The sequence below is a fragment of the Cupressus sempervirens genome, chromosome 9 (assembly GCF_028749045.1).
Source record: "Cupressus sempervirens isolate cs-2001-9-10 chromosome 9, ASM2874904v1, whole genome shotgun sequence".
Taxonomy (NCBI): Eukaryota; Viridiplantae; Streptophyta; class Pinopsida; order Cupressales; family Cupressaceae; genus Cupressus; species Cupressus sempervirens.
The window spans coordinates 145,796,503-145,820,945 of NC_143126.1; the positions used below are offsets into that span (position 1 = coordinate 145,796,503).

The window sequence follows — 24,443 nt, forward strand, 5'->3', positions numbered from 1 at the left end:
TAGAGCTAAGATCTACTTCAACAAAGTCTGGATATTGTAAATGGACTCTACGATGTATGACAATCACTACCAAACAGAGCGGGTTATTGAGGTTGGAAACATGATTTTCTTGAGGCTGCAGCCCTATGAACAATCTACCTTCAAGACAAGTGGTGCAGAAAAGCATAGCCATAATTTTATGGGCCTTACAAGATCATAAAAAGGATTTGTGAAGTTGCATATGAGCTAAAACTTCTAGAGAATAAAAGAACTCATAACATTTTTCATGTGTTGCGCCTTAAGAAGGCCTTTGGACAGCAAAAACTCACCAAACCCAAAAACAAAAACTCAGGAAAAATTCAGCTAGTTTCAAAAAAAAACTCGGAGCCTAAAAAATAGCTTAAATTTAAATAAAAGTACTTTTTTACAAAATTCAATGAGAAGATGCATCCAATGAGTTAATTAATGAGAAAACAAAATAAACAAGCAGAGTTTAGATATATATAAATGCAAAGTGGGTACAAAATCGGATTCTCATGTAGAATGTTGATGGCAGGAAGCAAACTAGTGAATAGTTTCTCTAAAACTTGAAGTAAATACATCATTGTAGTTAGTTTCTAAAAAACTAGAAGAAAATACATCATAGTAAATAAGTTCATTATAACTAGAAGTAAATACATCATGACAAAATAGTTCAAGTGTGAGTTTGAGCAATGCAATTTTGGCATGGTAGAAAGTAATGCTTGTCTTGGATGTGAACAAGTGGTTGAGCTAAGTTTGTCACAACTCAAAAAAATAGAATTGAAACCAAGTGATTTCTGAGAAAATGAGTTAGAATCACTAGAAAATCATTGTTTTAGCATCAATTTGACCTCATAAAGTTAGGACAATTGTGGGAGATAACACTGCTGACGGCATGTTGAATCCTAGAATTTGGCTAAGCCTAGAATATTTTGAAAACCCCCAAAATCTAGAATCTGCATTTTAACTCCTATGAAGTTGAAACCTACCTCAAACATCCTGACAATATACAAATATAACTTAAAGTATAAGCAACTTATATTTAGATGTTATATTTGTATAAATCCTCCTGCCCCTGAGCTACAAAATGGCTAAACAATGCTGTAAATGCAAACTGGTGTCAAAAAAAGACATTTTTGGGCATTTGACCTCTAATTTCGCTACACGAGCGAGTGTTTGCCCAAATCTTGCCGAGTTTTCACTAAAAACTCTATGATTACTCAACAATTTTTTGCCAAGCTGGATCATGAGTTTTTTGGTGAAAAACTCACCAAGTGAAAAAACTCGGCAAGTTTTCCAACTATGATTGATATGATGGAGAAGAGGCTTCGAAACAAGGTTATCCCAAAGTATTTGGTAAAGTAGAAAATTTTGCCTATGGAGGATTCAGAAGGTGTGGAAATCTTCAAACATCCAGGCCTGAAATTGCTTGGGAACAAGCAATATTTCAAACAGGAAGCTTGTCACGTTCTCTCTGCCTGGGAGGTATAAGCCAATATTCTCAATTACATAATGTTTAAAACCACTAAAATAGTGGTATTATAATTATCATAGTTCCCAGACTCAGACTCGGTTCTGACTTGATCAGGAATTGGCAAAAACTCGGCAGGACTCGGCAAAAACTAGGTTTTTGGGGTGTTTTTCCTAGACCGAGTTTTCGGAGAGTCAAGGGTCACTTCCCCAAGGTGACTAGACTCGGAAAGTCTTGGAGACTCCAGGATCTATGATATTTGTGGTCCTAACTTTAAATTATAATAATAATGGTATCATGAGCCCAATTCATCTATTTTTGCAAGACTGAACAAAAAATAGATATAAAATACACAGTGGGGTGCAATTCTGATCATTATTTTGGACAGCAAAGATAATCTTCTGATCACAACTTTCACCTAACTTTAGCATGAACAAAAACCTATGTGCTAACCACCCAGAGGTCAGGATGAAACCCCTGCCTCAATCATTCAATCCCTTTAGTGTTTTTTGACTGTGAATTATATATTCAACATTGGCAGAATCCTGATTGCAAATGTTTATCACTAGAAGTCAGGTAGAAGGATTTTTGCAACAAATCAGACAGGCAGATTGAGCTACAACAGAAGCTTCTAACGACAGCAAGGTGCCTGACAGATATCCTTCAGGTTGTTCATAACCAATATCTACGGCCTAGATAGGAAAGGAGAGTACAGAAGCCGTGACTGTGACAATGAATCAAACCTAAAACACCTCCAAAATCAGGCAAGCATCAGCTCAGTCTAGGCAACCTAAACTCTCAGGTATTGGCAGAGGCAGACATTAATTGTCAATGACCTCAGTCCAAGGAGTTCTCAGTGATTAAGAGTTCCCCACCAAAATCCTACAAGAGATGATTTGCAATCAAATCAGATCAGATCCACACACCATTAGAAGGACAAGACCCCAGTTAAGGTGTTGAATACACAAGCTGTTCCAGATTTGAAGGGGGCTAACAAACCTGATACCTGTGGTCACTCAGGCCCTCTCTAGCATCATCACACTACATATCTCAAGTGTGAACCTTATTATGCCAGGAGTTTCACACTACTACAACGAATTATCTGCTGCCAGTCGTCTGTACAGTGAATCTGTGTAGCAGAATTGACAGTTGGAGTAAGGCTAGTGAAGGCTGGTGAAATCTTATCTAACCAGATTGAATACTGAATTTCGTTATATGAATACTTTGTTTCAGACTGTATAAATTGTTCAAATTGACATTTTTTGTGTATTTTGAGCTAACCGTGGCAAAAAGAAATACAAAATACAAAAATTAAAAAGCAGTGATGGTGTTTATAATCTACTTGATTTCATACCACAGGGTCACTACATCCTCCTCTTGAACTTAAGTCACAATCTAAAGGCAGTGCTATTGCCATGATGATGCTTTGGGTTATGCCCCACCTGTGCTCCCAGATTAATGTAACTATGATAATAAGGACATAATTCAATGATTCATACTATCTCTGCCGAATTCAGTATTGATTTTCATTTTCTTTTCTCTGCCAGCTTCAAGGGGTGGTAACTCTGTACAGAGCCAAGGGTCTGAGCCATTGTCATGTCCCTGACATAAGATGGGCATTGTTTGTGAAAAAATCACAATTTTCTTCACCCAGCATACACAGTAACAACCCTATGGAGGTCAGCAGCAAATAAAACTAACACTAAACAAGGGATAATAAAGATTAACAGTTGTTAGCAAAGACTGAATTAATAACCACCGAAATAATAGTCTGATTAATAGCTGACTAATCCAAAGAGAATTGGGAAGAGGTGTGATTACAGAACAGAGGAGATGCTGTGTGAGGGAACACACTTCTTCTATTCCAAGCCAGAAGGTATAAGAAGGTCAAGGTTAAGGACTGACTCCAAGAAAGGAAGAAAACAACCAGTGAAAACACAGAAGACAAAAATCAAGCAACAAACACACAGAAGACAGCTCAGACAAGGATCAAGCAAAATATTATTTATAAATTATAATAGATCAGATTGCATTAAAACTTTCAGATATTGTGGGATGACAGAATAATTATACTGCTAATGCATATTTAAATGATGTGAATATCAATGTTCTTTTACAGACTTTATCTCCAATATATTTGCATGCTTAGTATAGATATATGCAATGTAAATGTGTGTTTACATCTATGCAAATGACAATATCATGCAACTGTAATAATAAACCATATTAGAAAAAAGAAGAAGTGCAAGAAGGAGGAACAATGAGGCCTCACTAGGTACACCGCCTCATGAGAACAGTTAAGGACTACATTAGGTCAAGAGAGACATAGATTCTGCTCTTGGGCCTAGGGTCCAATTAAGGTCACCCTATCACGAGCTTCTCTTTGAGCCCATATGGGTTAGTCATAGAGGTAATGGAAAAATGGATCCTCAATTATAATAGGAGAGAAAGTTGGTGTGATAGGGGGACCGGTGTACAGGCTCCACTAGGCACACCACCTAATGAGCTTGGTTGCAACCACACAAGGCCAAGCGGGACAGAATTTCTACTCTTGGCACTAGGACTGGAGATAATTAGAGCACCTCATCATGTCTTTCCTATCTCAACCCTCACCATGGATTGAGCCTGTGAAAGTTTTGTGCTATAAGTATATTTCTCTCTTGGCCTTAATGAATGTATTACATGTATTATGATTAAATTTGTATTAACTAATTTGATTGCAAGTGCCAACACATGCCTATCTTATCTTAATCCTAGGTTAGGATTATAGCTCTAACTACATTGTGTTGTCAGTTTCATTTGGAATTTTTTGTATTTAGGGCAGATTACAAGGCAATCCATGAAAGGGTCATTACAAGCATCTTTGTGGCAAAATGTAGGAGAGTGATAACTTGGTGAATCCAAAGTTCTATTAATACTCTTCTGATCAGGTCATTCGCATTTTAGTTTTAAATTCAATTATCCTTAACCTCTAAGTGTTTTTTATTAGATCTAATTGTTGTTGATTAGATCCTTCCGCATCGCTATTACGTACTCATTTGTCCCTTGGTATTTTTTAGATTTGAAATCAAACCTCTACTTAATAGACCGGTATGCATGTCCACATAAATATTGATAGAAAAGGAAAGCTATTGTTCAGCAATACCCAAAAGGAAAAAGAAAAAGGAAAAAAATTATTGACTAATCAGGACAAACCTAAACACAGAATGTGATTGCAAGCATATTTCTCTACCAAACTATGCATGACACTCAAGAAAGCAAAAGGAAGAAATAAACAAACAAAACAGAATTGGGTTTTTTAAATACGAAATGAGGGCATCATTTTCCCTTTATCTGTGAAATGTTTAATTCCATCCCTATTCAATTTTGTCTTACCCTAATCAAGCAAACTCCATCCCGTTTAGGGTTCTCTATCTTTTCTACGAAGCATGACTACCAGTGCCTCAAGAAAACCGTGTTAATCATCTTCATAATCAGGAAAAGCTGGATTCAGGCTCTTTACATTTTTAAAGACAAACAAGCAACAAAAGTACACTCACAATGTATGTATGTATGTATGTCTATACTTACAAACGTACGTACATATAGAGAGTTTCCCGCTACAACATAAATATTTTCTTTGGAAATTTCTTTTACAATTTTTCATCTTCTCTTCCATACCTAACTGAATTTAACCTTTTTTCCTTTTAATTTCTCTTTTCTATCTTTACATGCCTATTATGATGTAACCGTGCCAAAACGTTTTTCACTTTCGCCATTTGCACTCATCAGTCTTCATTTTCATCAAACGCAAAAACAAAAAACCAACCAAAAGACAAGGACAGGAATCAAATATTAATTAGAAAAATCGACCATATGTCCAACTGGAACGCTGAATCTTAAAATCCCCCTAGAATTAGTACCTTCCTCCATCCAGTGAGATACATCACAGAAGTATGATCATGAAGAGATACTAATTAAGCACAAAACTGAAGAACGTAAAACTTCGAATTCATGCTAATTATATTACAAATTACAACCAACTCTACAGAAAGTAACACTTCCTAAATACATATTCCCAAAGCAACTTGATATGTTTCTACGAGATAAAATTTTAAAACATGCATACCTCATTGAGCTTATCGAGAGTGGAGAGAGCCGTCGGCTCCTGTTTGGGTTTTCCGAAAATCCTGTTGAACATTCTGATAGGGTTTCGACAGTTACTGCTGCGTATATAGCACGGGATTGTGATGTGTATATGTAAATTATGGTAGCTGGTAAGACAATGATATGCTCTCGATATTCTAACGCCGAAGTCTGGTTGTTTGCTAGATTTAAAATTCGTCTCGGCTTTTCAGTGAAGGAATTTCTATAGTGGCATTAATGCGAGTCCAAGCTTCCAGACTCGACATAAAGAATCGTCCATAATTCGTTTTTTAGTTTGTATTGAACGTAGGTTGCTTGTACGCTTTTATGTTGATTAATAGCTAAGTTATGCGACGGAAACAAGAGACACAATGTGTCATACTTCCTTTCTAATGCATAAGAGGTATAGATGAGTGAGAATCTAAATTAACATTATAAATGCATTAATTTTTGCCTAGAAATGCATTTGTGATATGATAAGATTGCTCATATTTTGTTGCTAAATTCTCGTTTGAAAAATGTTGTAATCTGATAGGATGGCTCATATTTTGTTGTTAAATTTTCGTGCTATATTATTATATCTTTGGGCATTTAAGCCCAAGAATAAGAGGCCAAAGTCTTCGATATGGCACTAAGTACTTAATATCATACTACGATCAATACATATGCTTTAGACAAATTTGCACCTTCTACATTGACAACTTAAATTATGTGCAATGAGGAAATATATCCATACCAATATTTGAATTATAAAACTTGAAAAAGTGATGAAGCATTTGGAGTATCACATTATATCTTTAAGCATAACATGCATGCTACTAGACAACCATAAGTAGTTGGAATAACTCCCCCTACTATGTATTATTCTCATCTTGATTATCAAATGAAATTCACACTATTTTAAATCATTCGCATTGGACAAAAAATAGGATAGAGATATAGATAGAGATAAATAACAATATACACCAATAACAACATAAACATATATGCAAAGAAAAAATGGATAGATAATATAAAGGAGGAACAAGAAGAGAGATAAAATAGTAAGATAGAGTGATATCAACATAAGTGTTGTGTGTGTGAGAGAGGGAGAATTAAATATAATTATTTTTCTTAATAAAACAAATAATCAAAATAAAATCATAGTTATAATAAAGAATTAAAATATATTATATTTTAATTAATGAAACTAAGAATTTAATTTTTATATAAAACTCACATTTTTATAAGAAAAAATGAAATGTATTGAAATATAAAAATATTTTATAAGTAAAATTAATTGTTTAATTTTACAGAATTAGAGAAAATTTACTATTTAATGTTTTGTATTTCCAAATTTTTCATAAAATTAAGTAATTTTTAATTATGAAATAATATCTATATAATTTAATATGTACATTTGTAAATAATAAATAGATGTAATACATATAAATTTGATGTTGATGAATAAATATGATGTAATAAATAAGAAATAAAATATAACTATTTAATTTTAATACATAGTTTATAAAAACATAATAATAATTTATATATCTTTTAGAATTGAATTATTTCTATTTCGTGGTTATTTCTTTAGTTTTTTTTTGATATAAAATATAATTATTAATTTAATATTAAAATATATATATAAGTTTTAAATGTATTTAAACTAAATGATAAATTATTTAAATAAAAAATATTAATAATAATAAATAATATAATTTAAAAATTGTAACACTTATCAATTATACATATTACAAACACTATTATAAAATATAATTAAAAAATAATATTGTTTAATTTATTTTTATAAAAGTAAAATAATACTAATAATTTAACTACTTTTATTAAAAAAGAAAAGTTTTAAAAAAATTAAAAATTCAAATACAAAGATATAATATATTGAAATTATATTAAAAAGATATATATATATATATATATATATATATATATATATATATATATATATATATATATATATATATATATATATATATATATATATATAATTTGAATTTATGCATTACATGAAGTTTTAGGAACAAGTTATATCAAATAGTCAAAAATAAGCATCAATGTAAAACTAATAATAAATATATTTAAAAATAAAAATTAAAAATACTTAATAGATTGTGATAATTAATATTGATTAGACATGTTGTCTGAGGTGGAAGATAAAATGATTGAAAAAATCTTATCAACTTGTCACAAATGTGAAAAAGATAAAGTTATAATTAATACATTAATTAATGCAAGAGGAAGTTGTTAGAAAATATTTGTATTTTTTGTTGAAAAAAATTAATTTTCTCCCCCACCAAAAATAGTATGTACCAATGGAATGAATGAAAAATGTGATTTATAAAATAATGAAAAATTAGAAAAAGATATAAACATTTGAAATCTCATATAATCTTTTAAATTCTTGGATTTGATTACTTAGTGTTAATGTCCTATTTAGATTGAATTTGGATTGACAGGAATACATAAGTATTCCTACCTTGGCAGGAACTAATAATAACAAGAGCGAGCTCTGGAGAGCTTTAGTCCCAAAGAAATGGTAGAATGATTTTATGTTTTGTAATAATTGTAAGTATTATATAGTGAAAATTTTGTAGTAAATTTAAAGCTAAATTAGGAGCGAAGAGAAACTAAACATATCATATACAACATCTATAAGAATAGTTATTATAGTACTAGACATGATATGATATGTATATATGTATATGCATGTGTACTTTTCTTTGATTTATTTAGATATTTTTTAAATCATTATGAATATAACTTATCATTGTTTTATTATGTTCAAAATGGAAAAAAAAACAAAAAAAAAATTTAAAAAAAACAAAAAAAACTTATAATTTTGAAATATTAACTATAAAATAATTAAATATGATAAGGTAAGATGTATAGAATTGTATATTTATAATATTTATGCTAAATAGAATTTTAATATAATATAATATTTTCAATATCTTTATTTATTATTTATTTTATATAGAAATAATTTTAAAATTATCCAAAAAAGCCTCCCATTAAAAATCTCTAAATTTAAATTCTAACAACTATTTAGTAACCATTCGTCTCTTCAAAATATCATACAATATTATATATAGTCTTTTAAGGAAAATATAAATATAAATATAAATCACAAATATATTCTACACTGTTTGACACTACATGCTAACTTAACTATAATATTTTATTTTATTCATTTCACGTTGCACTTATTTTTTCAACACAATGATTTTTCTAAATAATGAATAAAAGTTACTAACATTAAAAGTTGGAGTGCATCGGTAGTGCTAGGTAGCAAAAATTAGCAAAAGCAAAAGAAATTGAACAATGGTGTTGAGTAATTGCTTTTGTTCACCATGTAAAATTTGGATGGAGTGCATGTATAAGTTTCTTTTCAAATTATCTATTGACAACTTTGTATTTACTGAATAAAGATAATAATGTCTAGAAGTCTCTTTGAATAAGCCATGAAAATATCTAGTTGCAATTTTTTTTTTTAATTTCTGAATAAAGAAAATAATAAAACTCCAACGAAATTATAGAGAACCAATCAAAAAATTGAAATATTCATAAAGAATTGAAAATAAAACTAAAAGATGACTAAAACATTAGGGTTTGTATGGAAAAAGAAAATTATGAGCGAGAAACTAATGCAAATGTGTTCACTGAAAACATTAGTTATAGGTAGGACTAATAAAAGATTTAAACTTCAAACGATTACCAATCAAACAAGTGCTACATAGTGGCTAGTATTTGCCTAATAGTTAATTATAGTTTAATATAAGATAATTTAATAAAAAATAGTTTTAAAAAATATTATATTTAATAATATAAACTTACCAAAGATTAAAATTTTGAAATTACATATTTTGAGATATTATTTTATTTATTATATAGTGAAATAATTATTTATTAAATTAATTGAATGTTAAGGTTTAAAGTAAAATAAATATTAAGTTTAAGGTTAATTTTGATATTGTTTTAATATAATTAAAAATGCTTAAAATAATTTTATACATGTACATAATTAAAAGAATTAAAAGTGAAAAAAAATACATTCTTTAATAAAAAGATTAAGAAAAATATAAAATATATTTGTATACAATAGCATGGATTGTTAATATTAATATTTTTTATAAATGACATGTTTCTATTAATGTGGGTAGTGCCTCCTAACATATTGGCTCATTCCATCAAATTCGTGTTTAAGATGTGAAATATATTAGCCAACCATTGCTCAGATAAATGATTTTGATCATTTTATAAGTTAAAAAATAAGCATGTTAACTTTATTTAAAAAATTAATTAATTAGAAAAGAAAAAATATTTAATAGTAATTAGTGGAAATAAAAGTTTTAATAACGAGTTAAGATAAACTTATTACAATAGTATGTAGCCTTTCAGCAAATACTAAAATATAAAAATTTATTTAAATAAAATAAATTAATATATTAAATAAAAATAATTTTAATTCCTAAAATAATTTATATGGTGCATTTTTGACAAATATTAATTAAGATCTAAAAACTTTGTATAAAATACTTTAAATACTTTAATAATTAAATATTAAATAATCTAATTAAGATCTTTTAGTTATTGTTTGAAGTAGGCTCAATTTAAAGTCTTCCTAATCCTATAACATTTGTTGATTAGATCATTCAAGTGTAATTGTATAGTTATATATTTTAAATTTTGCGATACTGTCAAGGGCATGCATTTAAATTTTACATGCATTAAAACTCCAATTAATTCTATGTTAGAATGATAAATTTCAAATCAAAATGATGCATAATCTTAGCCATAAAAAAGTAGTATATGCTTTTAGAAAATAATTTTGTATTTGATTAATATACATTTTAATCAAGTTGATATGAATCCATTCTTGATTTCAAAACACTTAGGTAACTATTTAAATTTCAATCTTAACTTCTTAAAAAACGTAAACAAACATATAATAACTCCATCACTTTAATAATATTATAAAGTTAAGTATGGTGATTCTGCTATTATTATCATATATATTGTATATGTACCTATCAATACAAGATATATAGTTATATAATCAAACATTTTGAAATGGTTATTTAATCATTTTATTTTAGATACAAGATGATGAAATTAACTGTTAGAAATTAAAAAAAATTAAATTTTTTTTATTTAAAATATGTCAATTCTAAACACTGTTAAATAGACACAATGAAAAAATAATAAAACCAAGACTATGTTATAAACATTAAGCATAACTAGTGTTATATCTAATTTTTTGCCTTGTTGCTGAGAAGAATCTGCAATCACTCCATTAAGCCATAATAGATAATTTCTTAAAATTTGAATGCACTTTATGATTAAGAGAATTTATAGACTACCCAACCTCCTTAATCACTTTGATAAATTATAATTTTACATAATTTCTAAATGATTTTTAGATTTATGCACAAAAAATATAATATATAATATTAAATATAAAAGCAAACTCGTTGGAGAAATATTTTTTTTATTGAATATATCAATTTATTATTGTATATTAAAAATATATTTTATATATATGAATAATTAATCATTTTTGTATATAGTTTGTGGCCCGTCCACATTTGCCAAAAAAAATAATAATAATTAATCATTTTTAGATGAGCCCATCAAACTATCACAGTTATTTCCATAAAGTTCCTTTTTCAACATTATTATATTAAAATTGTATATTTTGTAACTTAATAATAGTATTGAGTATTTTAATTATAGGTGGTTGTTAGATGCCACTAGTGCATTTTACCCTAAATTGCGACCAAGCATTTTAAATGGGTTGGTTGGTCGAGTTATAAAGCATTTTTTTGTTTTTTTTTTTGTAACATGCCTGTGTTGGTCGCAATTGTGACAAATTATTTTTGTCGCAATTGTGACACACACTACAGCATAAAACAAAAAAAAAGGGCAAAAATATAACACATTTCATTTGGCGCGAGGGTTGCTGCGAGTCCGGAGAACAAAACATAAGGGCGAGCTTTCGATGGTTCACAATTGCCATATAATTTTAGGCATAGAATTGTATGGCAATCGCTGGAATGCTTCTTGATGTGCCGATGGTCGACCTCCATTGACCCACCACTTCAACTCCTTCACTTCCAGCATTTTGCTCGCAGGAGGGCATAGATTTTCAAGGGCGGGTTCTGGAAGAGAGGACTCGGCATTGTGTAGGGACCATTGTAACAGGTAAGAGTTTAGAGTTATATGGTTTTCTTTACCATGGCATTGTATAGGGTTGTAATATATAAAATTTTGGTGGTAACTCCCACAGTCTAGTTTTGTCACCCTCTATCTTGTCCAAACTCCACACAGATTTACCATGAATGGCTTTGTCCCCTCTTCCAAGCACTCAACTCCTCATGCACGATCAAGCCTTGGATCGTGCCTTTTTCTGCATTCAAGCCCTTGTTTATGTATTCTTAGGTGGTACATGATTTATTATCCTCCTATATTCAACAGTAGAAAGTGTTCCCTTCTCCGCCATGTGGTGTCAATTCAACCACACTATAAGAGGTTTCATAAGAATGCGCTTGGGACTCCATGTTGGCAGCATTTTCTCCAAAATTAGTGGTTTGAGCACTCCATGCATTAATCTTGTGCTACTTTTTTAGTACTGACTGCTTAATGCATCCCGGTCTTCTGCAACCACATGTTGTATTCATCTTGTGGAACTTCTGGTCCATCAAACTATTCGTTAGAAGGGCTTTGAATGTGCATTACAAAAACTTTCAAACAACTGTAATACTATGTACCATATAACAGTTGAAAACAACAGTACTTATTAAAGAGATTGAAGTTATATTGAGCCCATTGAATTAAACAAAGAAATTAACCAAGATAATCTTTGATTTCATGTGGAAAGTGGCTTGGTGAGATATTCATTTACGCTGTCCTGACAAGGCAATTTTTTTGTTGTGGCATCCTACTTTTGGGGAGCTGAAAAACTAACAATTTAGATCTTAATTCAGTGTGTTGAGCAAGTTCTACCAAAAACATTTAGATTATATGAACCTACATTATGATTGACTTCATTGACTTCAACTATTTCACTATTTTAAGCTTCATGCAACAATTTGGCTCACGTTTTGTGTCAACTGTACAATGCAATTTCTTTTAGACACTCCAATGGTTTGAATCTGCAGCCTGTGACCTTTTGTCTACCAATTACTTTGGTTATTGGTAAAACTGATGAATAATATTCTATATTTGGAGAAGTTATTATGGATTGAAGAAATCTTAGCTTGTTTAATAATATTTTATATAGGATCATGAGCTTTAGATTGGAACTTTTTATATTGGGAGCAACATAGTAATTATATTTGTTATTTGATATGGAAGTAGAATTCTTAGAGTGAAACTTTTTGGATTGACAATTGAGAATGATATATGTTTGTTATTGGATATAAGAGTATGAGTTCTAGATTAATATTTCTTGGACAAATAATCAAGAATAATAATAATTTTTTATTGTTTGATATGAGAGCATGAGTCTTAGATTAGAGCTTCTTCAATTGTAAGCTAAGAGCAATAATTGTTTTTGTTTTAGTCTGTATGGTAGCAAGAGCCTTAAACTGAAACCTTTTCAGTTGAGTGCCAAGGACAATAATTATTTCCGCTACTTAGTATGGAAGCCTGTGACCTAGCTTGAAAAACCTCTTTGATAAGAAGCAAGAACCATAATTGTTTTTGTTACTTGATATGAGAGCACAAACCTTAGATTGGGATATTCTTAATTGGTAGTGAAGAACACCAATCGTCTTTGTTACTTGGTATGGGAGTGCGAGCCTCGTACTAAAACCTCTTCAACTGAGAGCCAAGAACAATAATTGTTTATGTTACATCACTAAGGGAATTTCCCTCTCATTTGCTTATAGGCCCTCCAGAACTGGTGAAAATCAGGAAACTAATATGCTAACTAGTTTGAGATTTCTTTTCTTCTACATTAAATGGAATCTGCTTGAAACTTAATGGAAGTTTGGTGCTTTCGCTAATTGCATGTTATTCGTAGGGTTACAAAATAGTGTTAGCAAAAAATTTCTAGTTGCATTTGAGATGCACAAATCTTAGTTTATGGGTATTTGTAAGGGTAATTAAAAATGTCATGTTTATCACTTGTAGTGGTGCATTGACCAGCTGGATTGGGGGCATCATAGAAGTTTAATTCATTGACTTTATTTTAATGTTCTCCACAAACAATTTAGTGTGCCTATTTAACAATTTTCTCATATACTTCTTTCCTTCTATTATGTGGCCTTACCTCACCAAGCTTTTCTTCTTTGCTTTTGCATTGATCTATGTCTTATCAATACATCTGTATTTTATTGATGGAAACTTATGGCTCAGAATTAGTGTTTTGTGTTTTAGTGAGGAGATAATGGAAAATGTAGAAGTATCCTTTTAAATGGAAATCTTGAAAATATGCTTTACATATATACAACCAAGCTAGTTTTGATACCAAGGATGTCTATGAGATAAGGTAATATCTTCCAAAACTCATAACACATTTGTACATGATCCATAAATAAGCATTACAACAAGTGAACAATAAGGTAAAGGCCATGTGAGATAAATGTACATTTAATATATAGTAATTATTCTATTACAATTTGAAATGATTAGAACTCTTGAGTAGTAGTATATGAAATACTATACATCTCTAATGTAGTTTGTCTAGCATTTAGGAAAAACACTGGCATCATAGAATATCATTTCTTTAATATTGTGAGAGTTAAAAACTATGGTGAACTACTTATATATTTTTAATATTTCAAAAGTGTCATATAAATGTGGAACCACATTACAGTGCGAGTTTGGTATATCCCTACCTTACCTTCACCCATTCTATTAACGGATTTTGACTGCAGTGAAAACAAAACCTTCCATAATTATTAATTATAAGTCAAGTAATATTTTGAATCATAATGATTCTAGGATTTATATACATAAGTTGTTTATTTTTATCTTTCAAATGTGCTTTACCTGTTGCAGTTATTTCTATAAATTAGATTTTTCTGAATGTAATTTTTTGACATCTCTGGTAAAACTTAATCTTGTTTGGCATCCTCTTGGGTGATGGAGTTAAACAATCATAATATAGGAGTTATAAACTAGTATAGGAGTAGTTATGCATATAATTTCATACATCTGCACTGTAATTTTTAGAAATGTGGAAGCACTATACTACAATCACAATACCAAATCCAACTCCATAACTTAATATGTCAATTTCAACAGCATGTATCGAAGATGAGAGAAGTTCTCTGTTAGATTTCAAGGGTGGCCTTTATCTTTCCTCGGGTTAGTTATCCTCTTGGCGTGGATTGAATTGTTACGAGTGGGAGGGTGTTGGCTGCGATTATCATACATCGCATGTGATTACCCTTGATCTAAGTAATCAGTTGAGTGGTGAAATTCATCCATTGTTGTTTGATCTACAACACCTGCAGCACTTGGATTTCAGCTGGAATTACTTTCAAGGTATTTCTATTCCTCCACAGTTCTCAAAACTATAGAGGCTTTCATTTCTTAGCTTGTCAAATACTGGATTTGGCAGTGAGGTTCCTCTAGTGTTGGGAAATATGTCAAGCTTGCATCATCTAGATCTTTCATATAATTGGGAATTTAAGGGTGCTAAGTTTGATGTATGGGCCAGAGCTCTGAGAAGCCTTGAATTCTTGGGAATGAATGAAGTGAACTTGACAATGGGCTCAGAGAGCTGGGGTGAGGCCCTCGGCGGTCTTCACAATCTCACCCAGATTCAACTATTTAGTTGTGGGTTGTTAGGTAATATTCCAGATCTATCAAATCTGACCTCTTTGTCCCATCTACATTTATCATGGAATTCATTCCCGTCCAAACTACCCTCTTGGATTGAGAATGCATCTTTGTTGGTTTCACTTGATCTCAGCTACAGTAATCTAAATGGCTCCATCCCTTCCAATTTCATGCCCCATTCGAAATTGAGAAATCTTGACCTTAGTGGTAATAATGACTTGAAGGGAAACCTTTCGTTCGTTTTAGGCCATTCCAACTCACTTGTTGCTCTATCTCTTTCTGGCTGCAATTTAAGTGGAGAGTTTTCCCACTCTCCTGCAAACTATTCAAAACTCGAGACCATGGATCTGTCCCATAATAATTTGGAGGGAACTATGTCGTCCTCTTTTGACAGCCTTTTATCCCTTGCATATCTGGACCTCAGTAACAACCAGCTATTAGGAAGAATCCCAGACTCCATTTCAAAGCTGGCAAGTTTAAGAGTATTGTTACTCATCCATAATCATTTGACTGGCCAGATTCCACCCTCTCTATGTGAGCTTTCAACATTAAGTGAGCTGCATCTGGACGATAACCAGCTATCAGGAACAATTCCAGATTCTCTTTTGAAGATGGCCAGTTTAAAAGTGTTGGTGCTTGCTTCCAACAGATTAAGAGGCAACATTTCATTTCAGATACTTGAAAATCTAACTCGCTTACAAGGATTGGACCTTTTTGAAAATCAGTTATTTATTACTATATTTGCAAGTTGGATTCCATAGTTTGACCATTTGGAGTACTTGGCATTGAGGTCTTGCAATATAGAAGGTGTTTTCCCTGCATTTTTGTCCCAACAATATCAATTGAAGGAACTACATCTTTCAAGTAACAACATTGTGGGAAATATTCCTTCGCGGTTGTGGGATCTTCCTAATCTTGATACACTCATTCTTTTAGATAACAATCTAGAAAGGTCTCTACCCTGGCAGATATCCCATTGGTTTTCTACAGTAGATTTGCAAGGGAATAGATTGTATGGCACACTTCCTACTCTGGATTTTGTTTCATTCCTATTAGATCTGTCAGATAATATGTTTAATGACATGATTCCAAACATTAGACCTCCATTAGATATTTGGGCATCGATCTTTCTGTCATTGTCAGGAAATAACCTCTCTGGAGAAATTCCAAGTTCTACTTGCACAAATTCAGATAGAGTGCACATTTTGGACTTGTCAAATAACAAGATGATGGGCAAGATCCCTGCAACTATCAGGTCATGTTCTCAATTAGTGGTTTTAAAATTGGCTCACAATGATTTGGTAGGGGAGATTCCAGAGGAGTTGGGAAATCTCACAACTCTTCATGTACTAAATCTCAATGGCAATAGGTTTCAAGGTAATATTCCTCCATCCCTTTCAAATTGCACAGGTCTCAAAATATTTGATTTGGGAAATCATAAATTTGAAGGTAAAATTCCTGTTTGGATTGAAAAGTTGAAAGATTTGAAAATTTTGAGCTTAACCTCTAATAATTTCGAAGGTAAAATTCCATCCCAACTTATGAGGTTGCAAAATCTCCAAATTCTAGATTTATCGAGTAATTGTTTATCAGAAAGTATCCCTCAAGATCTAAGTAATTTATATGCTATGGTCAATCAATCTCAAATTATTGATGAACGACTTACCTTCTCTTATTTCACTGATTTAAATCTGGACCCTCCTTATGAATCAAAGTTCAAGGATGAAGTAACAATTTGGATAAAAGGAAGGGTTCAAACATACAAGAAGATAATCTATGCAGACAAGTTCATGGATCTCTCACATAACAACCTCTTAGGAAATATTCCTCCATCATTGGGAGTCCTCCAAGGTTTAATTTCTCTCAACTTCTCAAATAATCAGCTATGTGGTTCAATTCCTGAATCCTTGGCAAACATGGCTCATTTAGAGTCTCTAGATCTTTTAGAAAACAAGTTGTTAGGAAAAATTCCTTTCAAATTTTCAAATCTAACCTTCCTCGGAGTATTGAATCTTTCAAACAACATGTTGTTAGGATTAATACCACAGGGTAAACAATTCACAACATTTGATGCTTCCTCCTTTTTAGGAAACCCCAACCTTCATGGGTTTCCCCTTGAAAATACGACACTGGGTTGTGGTTCAGGTTGCAGAGAGCATCAAACATAATGGAATAAGACTACCGTGGGTAGCAGCAAAGATATAATAGAGAGTCGATGGTGGGCAGTGGGATTGGGATTAAGTTATGGAGTTGGATTTGGTATTGTGATTGCAGTGTTGTGCTTCCATAGTAGTTATAAACTAGTATAGGAGTAGTTATGCATATAATTTCATACATCTGCACTATAATTTTATTTTTATGCATGGTTAGAACACTAGCTATAGTTTCTTAGTTTAGGAATTGAAGCATTATATAAACAAGTATGTACAATGTAAATAATATTGACAATTTTTTTGCAATAAAGCTTTATGCAATTGTTGCTTCACTCATGGTGTGATAATGCTTATATCTATGTCATTTGATTTTTTTCCACATCTTGTTCAAAACATATAATGCAATCTCATCTATGAAGTGTATTAAAAGCTAAGGATTTGGAGTGACTCGTATACAATTCATTTTTTGTCATTTCATTATATGGTTTGAACAAGTGTGGAAAAAAATCAGATTTTTATTATGAATTTTCTATTCACCAATCTATGTTAAACTAATCAGCAAGGTGACTTTCCTAATACTTTATGAACTGGATGCTATTCGCAAGGTTAGTTTCCTAATATTCACTATAGTACTTGCTATTCAATTAAGATAGACACGGCTCATTAGTTTGTTTGTATTATCTTTGGATTTTGTTAAAGAAGACAGCTGAATGTTATATGAACTAAACGTTTTGTGGTGTCAACAGGCTTGTGCATCTCTTGAGCCAAATTACCAACCCCAGTGACATTTGTTGTTGTTCAAAAGCGGCACCATACTAGACTATTTGCAAACAACCATGCAGATAGGCATTCTATAGATAGACTTGGGAATATCTTGTTGTTTCTTCAGTACATAATAAAGCAACTGAATTTCATAAATTGTTTTTTTGATAGTTGATTTGTTTAAATATTGCCCATCAAAAATTACTTAGTACATCTCATCTTTTTTTTGCACAGGAGTTTGCAGTTCTGAAGAATCTGATAGCGAAGAATTTGAAGAAGATATTGTAGCAAAGGTGTATTTGGTGTTCTTTTTTAAGTGAAAATGTGATTGGAAATTTTGTATATTATCATATTTCACTTGCAGAAAGGTCAAATTGTACATAGAGGTGAAGTTGTATGGATTTAAGTTTCTTCTTCATTATTTATAATGCTCTCGATTCCTCCTTTGTAGCTATAAAAATACTTGTTTATTTTCACCTTTCCAAATACCCTTTACCAGGTTCTTCAAGATTCCAAAATATCTTGGGTTGACCCCACTCCAGCATGTCCTAACTCCTACTTGGTTTAGAGACCTAAATCCTTTTTATATGTGTCTTCCTCTTACTACTCCATCTGCAAGTTGCAAACAAATCATCCTTCTTCCACCAACGAGTCATTTCATTCAAGAAAGACCATGTTTGACGATATCAACACACAAAAAAATAGGGAGACAATTGCTAGACTGTGGTCTAACTTAAAAAGAAAAGGTGATGGAAAATATTATTGTCCTTGAAAAATGTGTAAGGGCTTAAAGACTCGAAGATATCTAATCACGACAGTTGAGCAACATTGTAGGCAACATGATCACATTGAAGGGGGAAACGAGTATCGCCCATTGGTATGTATTTTAATAGTTTATAAATTACATAAGACATGGTTTGATGATGACATCATGGTCATGGTTAATATAAGGTCATCATTTTCATATAGGTCAACATCCCTGAGTTTCATGTTATGGACCATGACAATTCAAAGAATGCGGATGTCCAAACGAGGGAACATGGAGGTGTGAATATTGAAGTAGAAGGTAATGATACCATGGAAGAAGACCAAGATGATGAAGATCATGATGATCAAAATTATCACGATGATCAAGATGATGATGATGATGATGATGATGATGATGACACAGAGCTTGATGTACCTTTACTTGAAAAGGCACGCCAGTCCCTATATGAAGTCTCCAAAACAACTCTTCTTGCCACTGTATTTCTATTGGTGAACTTGAAGGTTATGAATGGTTTATCCAACATAGCAATGACACGTATGTTAAGGTATGCCATCTTCTTTCATCATTTTACTTGTAGTTCCCTTACAATTAACATTGGGTTCATGTAGCAATTAATATTCTTTAAATTAAGAAATTATATTTGGTCATGGATTGATAGGTGAGTGTTTGTTACCACCATCAAACATTCTACCTCACTCATACCAAGAATTATCTGCCATCATGAAAGATATTGGAATGGAGTATCAAACAATACATGCATGTCTAAACGATCATATTATATATCATAAACATCATGAATTTGCAACACAATGCCCTACTTGTCATATCAATAGATATCAATCAGATCGATTAACAAAAAAGGTGCCTTGCAAGGTTCTTCGGCATATTCTCATTATTCCACATCTACAACGATTATTCAAGTGCAATAGCTTGGCACAATTTATGGATTACCATGCACACAATAGAAGTCAAGATGACATTATGTGAATTCTTGCAGATGGTTCAGCATTTAAAGAAATAGAGGAAAAATGGCCACACTTTAAAGAAGAACCTCGTAATCTCAAGCTTTCATTGGCAGCAGACGGTGTCAATCCTTATGGAGAGATGAGATCTACTTACTCGGTGTGGCCTATTTTTGTTATCAACAATAACATACCTCCTTGGTTGTCCATAAAGAGAGAGCACATAATGCTGACACTGATTGTTCCAGGTATATTTTGATTTAGTGGTCATCTAAATTAATTTATTATTACTAATCCATCAAATGGTCAAAATAATTATGTAATGTTTTTGCTCGTTCAACTAGGTAAGTACCAAGCTAAAGATATCAACGTATATATTGAACCCCTTATCGACGAGTTGGTGGTGTTATGGAATGGGGTTACTATGTATGACATTTGTAGACCAATAGGACAAAGACAATTTCAATTTCATGTAATGCTTGTATGGACAATACACAATGCCCTTGGGCTAACACATTTTTGTGGTATGTTCTCTTCTTGACACCTCTTTTTTGGTATGTCAAAGTTAACACATTTAATCCAATTATACACAATCTTGTAGGTCTTTAGACAAAGGGTAAATTTGCATGTCCAGTTTGTGGTCCAAAGATGAAATCTCATCATTCAAAAAGTTTAAGAAAGTAGGTGTTTGATGAGAATAGACACTTTCTGCACAGAAATCATAAGTATTGAATTATCAAAAAACATCTTTTCAATGGTCTAGAAGAGACTACATCAAAGCCACTGAGAATGACACCTCGCCTATGGAAGTTGACATGCAATAAAATAAATCGTCGAGGTAATGTCATTCCATTTGATGGTTTTTGTTTCAAATTTATATTTCGATATTTTGTTTTGTTTACTGATGGTGTGATTGATGCTTGTGAAGGTCATCAAGACATCAATGACCAACTTTCAAAAGGACTAAAAATTTATCCTACGCAATCTACTAGGTTATCGTACTACGAGAAACTCCCAATTGTGCATTTATTTGATCCTATGCATATTGGAAAGAATGTAGCAGAGCCATTATGGAAAATCTTGGATGGAAGGCATGACAAAGATCAAATTGTCAAAACTTGTAGTGACATTGAAGAATCCAACCATGCAATGAAAAATGGCATTCGATCAAATAACAATAGAGACCAAATTGATACAAGTGCCCTTAGTTGGTTATTGTCAGAGCAGCAGAGCAATGTTGTAAAAGAAGTCATTAAAAAATACGATTTCTCATAGGATTTTCTGCGAACATAAACAATGTCATATAAAATAAAAGTGAATTTGGGCCAGGGTTGAAAACACACGATTGGCATACATTTATTAAGGTAATTCATGTTATTTTGTATTCACTATATATTTATATATTGCATGTAGTTTCAATTGCATTCTTTTATAAAATATTGACAAGATCATTTTATAAACATTGCAGTACGTTCTACCTCTATCTCTCCCACGCCAACAATGTCAAACAGGTTATATATGATCTTGGAAAATACATGAGGTGGTTTTCATCTAAAGAAATCAATAAAGAAGATATAAAATATTGTAAGAGAAAAATTCCTCTTCTGATGTGTGAAATGCAAAAGTGTCTACCTCAAAGTTTTTTCAATGCCAAGAACACTACCTCATACATCAAGTTGAGGAGATTGAATTGTTTAGACCTGCACCAACCAGGTCAATGTGGATGGTTGAGAGGCAATTAAATTTTTTGAAAGGCTTGGTTCGACAAAGAGCACAGCCTGAGGGTTCTATGGTGGAGGGATATATGGTATACCAGACCATGGTGTACATTAGTGAATATCTTCCTAAGTTTGCAGCAGAGATCCATGTAGATCATATTTGGGATCCCAACTCAATTAACAAATTCTAAGGGGAGTACTTGATGGGCAAAGGTAGATCGAGGTAAATCTAAGATGTTATTGTAGTTAATTAATTCTTATAAATCTTCAATATAAGTTATTTTTAATTGGTGTATTTTTTTGAAACAGGTGGTCAAGAGTGGGATGCAATACATTTGTATATTGCGAACAATCTTGATTGGATGACAGAATGGATTGAACGATGTCAACAAAATGGTTGCTCATTAACATGGGAAGGTGTTGCTTCATTGGTTACAGAAGCTCATCGTAATGGAGATTCCAATGTTATGCCGATGGTTGTTGATCTAGTAAAGGGTTTAAGAGGTGGAGAGGTACGTAGAAATTTATTAATGATCATAACTCGACGTATGTTTCGTATCAACTCACGATGCAAATAATTTACACACACTTCAAAAATTGCAGATCAAGCACCACAAAGCTATGTACTATCATGGCCACAAATTTTGCATAAAAAGGTTGGATGACACAAAGAAAACTTGTGATTCTGGGATAACTGTAGTTTTTGACGTCACCAATATATCATCTAGAAATGACATACATCCTCAACAATCTCAAAATCAATACTATGGCATCTTGGATAATATAATTGAGTGTGAATTTAACACCTTCAAAGTAGTTTTACTCGTCGTCAAATGGTACAGGTTACGACTAAATCAAAATGATCCAGATAGAACGGTTATTCAACATGATAATGAATTTACAATGATCAATACAAGGTCATTTGAGCCACTTGGAGATGAGCCCTATGTTCTTCCAATCCAATGTGAGCAAGTGTTTTACTTAGAGGTTCCACATAAACAGGGTTGGTCATTTGTTGTTAGACGTGATCCAAGAGGAAGGCCGATAAAGTATAATGTTATGGAAGAAGAAGATATTGAAGATGATGAAGAAGTAGATGATGAAGATCAAGATGATGGTGATGACGATGACGGTGATGGTGATGATGATGATGATGATGGTGATGATGATGATGATGGCGATGGTGATGATGACGATGATGATGGTGATGATGATGGTGATGATGGCGATGATGATGATAATGATGATGATGATGATGAAGATAATCAATGACTACAAACGTTGTCACCCTTATGTTGATGATCTTGCATTCCATATATAAGGCAAATTTGTTCATGTTTACGATGTTGCATATTATTCATGTTGTCTTCTAAGTTAGTTGTAGCATACACGTCTCATGTAATTTTTAGCTAACTTAAGATAAATGATTAACATATGCAAGAAATTTGATTACATATTTATTGTGTTCATTTCTAATGATTACAACATATGTTATTTATAGGTACCAATATTTATGTTGTGTCTGATTATGACCCTTTTTGCAAACAGTCAATTGACTATAGGTACATCATTACCCCTTCTATTGACGATCTTGCATTCCATATATAAGGGAAATTTGTTCATTTTGTGATGTGAATATCAGGATTTAACTGTGTGATTTTGAGTCAAACTCGGGAGGTCCCGGTGCTTCACCCCTGTGAGCATCACCTAGATCCAATGAGTGCTAAGTGTCCCATTTATTCTCATGAGAGATGGATTCATGTTGAATCACTACTCATGAAACATGGGTCATCGAGTTTGACTCAAAATCACACAGTTAAATCCTGATATTCACATCACAATTTGACTAGCTGTGGAAATCATCTCCTACTTATCAAAATTTGTTCATGTTTGTGATGTTGCCTATTGTTCATGTTGTCTTCTAAGTTATTTGTAGCAAACGTGTATCATGTAATTTTTAGCTAACTTAAGGTAAATGATTAACATATTCAGGAAATTTGATTACATATTTATTGTGTTCATTTCTAATGATTAGAACATATGTTATTTATAATTACCAATGTTTATATTGTGTCTAATTGTCACCCTTTTTGTAAACAGTCAATTGACTACAAGAAATTTAACCCGTTTGGCATGGATTGTGCACAGTGACATGGATCACCAGGTATAAGTCAATAAATAGACATAATTTTCTTATATTCTTCTTGTTTATCATTGAGCACGTACGTTATAAATAGACATATTATATAATCATATAATGTATATATAGACAAAGAAGGTCCGTATAGAAATATAATTGTATAATCACTTTCAACTTACTACATTTTATATTTGTCACTTTCACTTTCCATTTGATGGATTGTAGGACCCACCAAATAGGTACTTGTCAGATCTATCTACATCGAATGAGGGAAATGAGGAATTGGTAGATGAAAGCTCTACATGTAGTATGGCTAAAATAGGGAGATCAACTAGAGGTCAAAAGAATAGAAAAAAATTTGATAAACGAATGCAATTTTTCCTTGCTAATGGGGGGTCATGTTCTTATGATGATGAGACCAAAGGCAACATCAAGGTGCCCTTTTGATACTCACACATTGAGAAAGAATGGGTACCCAATGAGCTACCTCCAATTAACACAGATTTTTGTGTTAATGAGAGGATATATTGCATTGCTCCATCCTCATTACATGG

At 32.0% G+C, this 24,443-nt stretch overlaps 1 protein-coding gene and 1 pseudogene across 1 annotated transcript in view; one reads left to right on the forward strand and one right to left on the reverse strand.

Moving 5' to 3' along the window:
* Window positions 1-5,904, reverse strand: part of LOC149537928 (vacuolar protein sorting-associated protein 32 homolog 1-like) — an 83,469-nt gene extending 77,565 nt beyond the window's left edge. Inside the window, exon 1 of the mRNA XM_089799342.1 lies at window positions 5,580-5,904. Within this exon, the coding sequence (XP_089655468.1) occupies window positions 5,580-5,651 (72 nt within the window). The 5' untranslated portion in view covers window positions 5,652-5,904. The remainder of the gene's footprint in view (window positions 1-5,579) is intronic.
* An 8,925-nt stretch (window positions 5,905-14,829) lies between these two features.
* On the forward strand, window positions 14,830-17,694 carry LOC149537929 (uncharacterized; annotated as a pseudogene).
* Window positions 17,695-24,443: the final 6,749 nt, after the last annotated feature.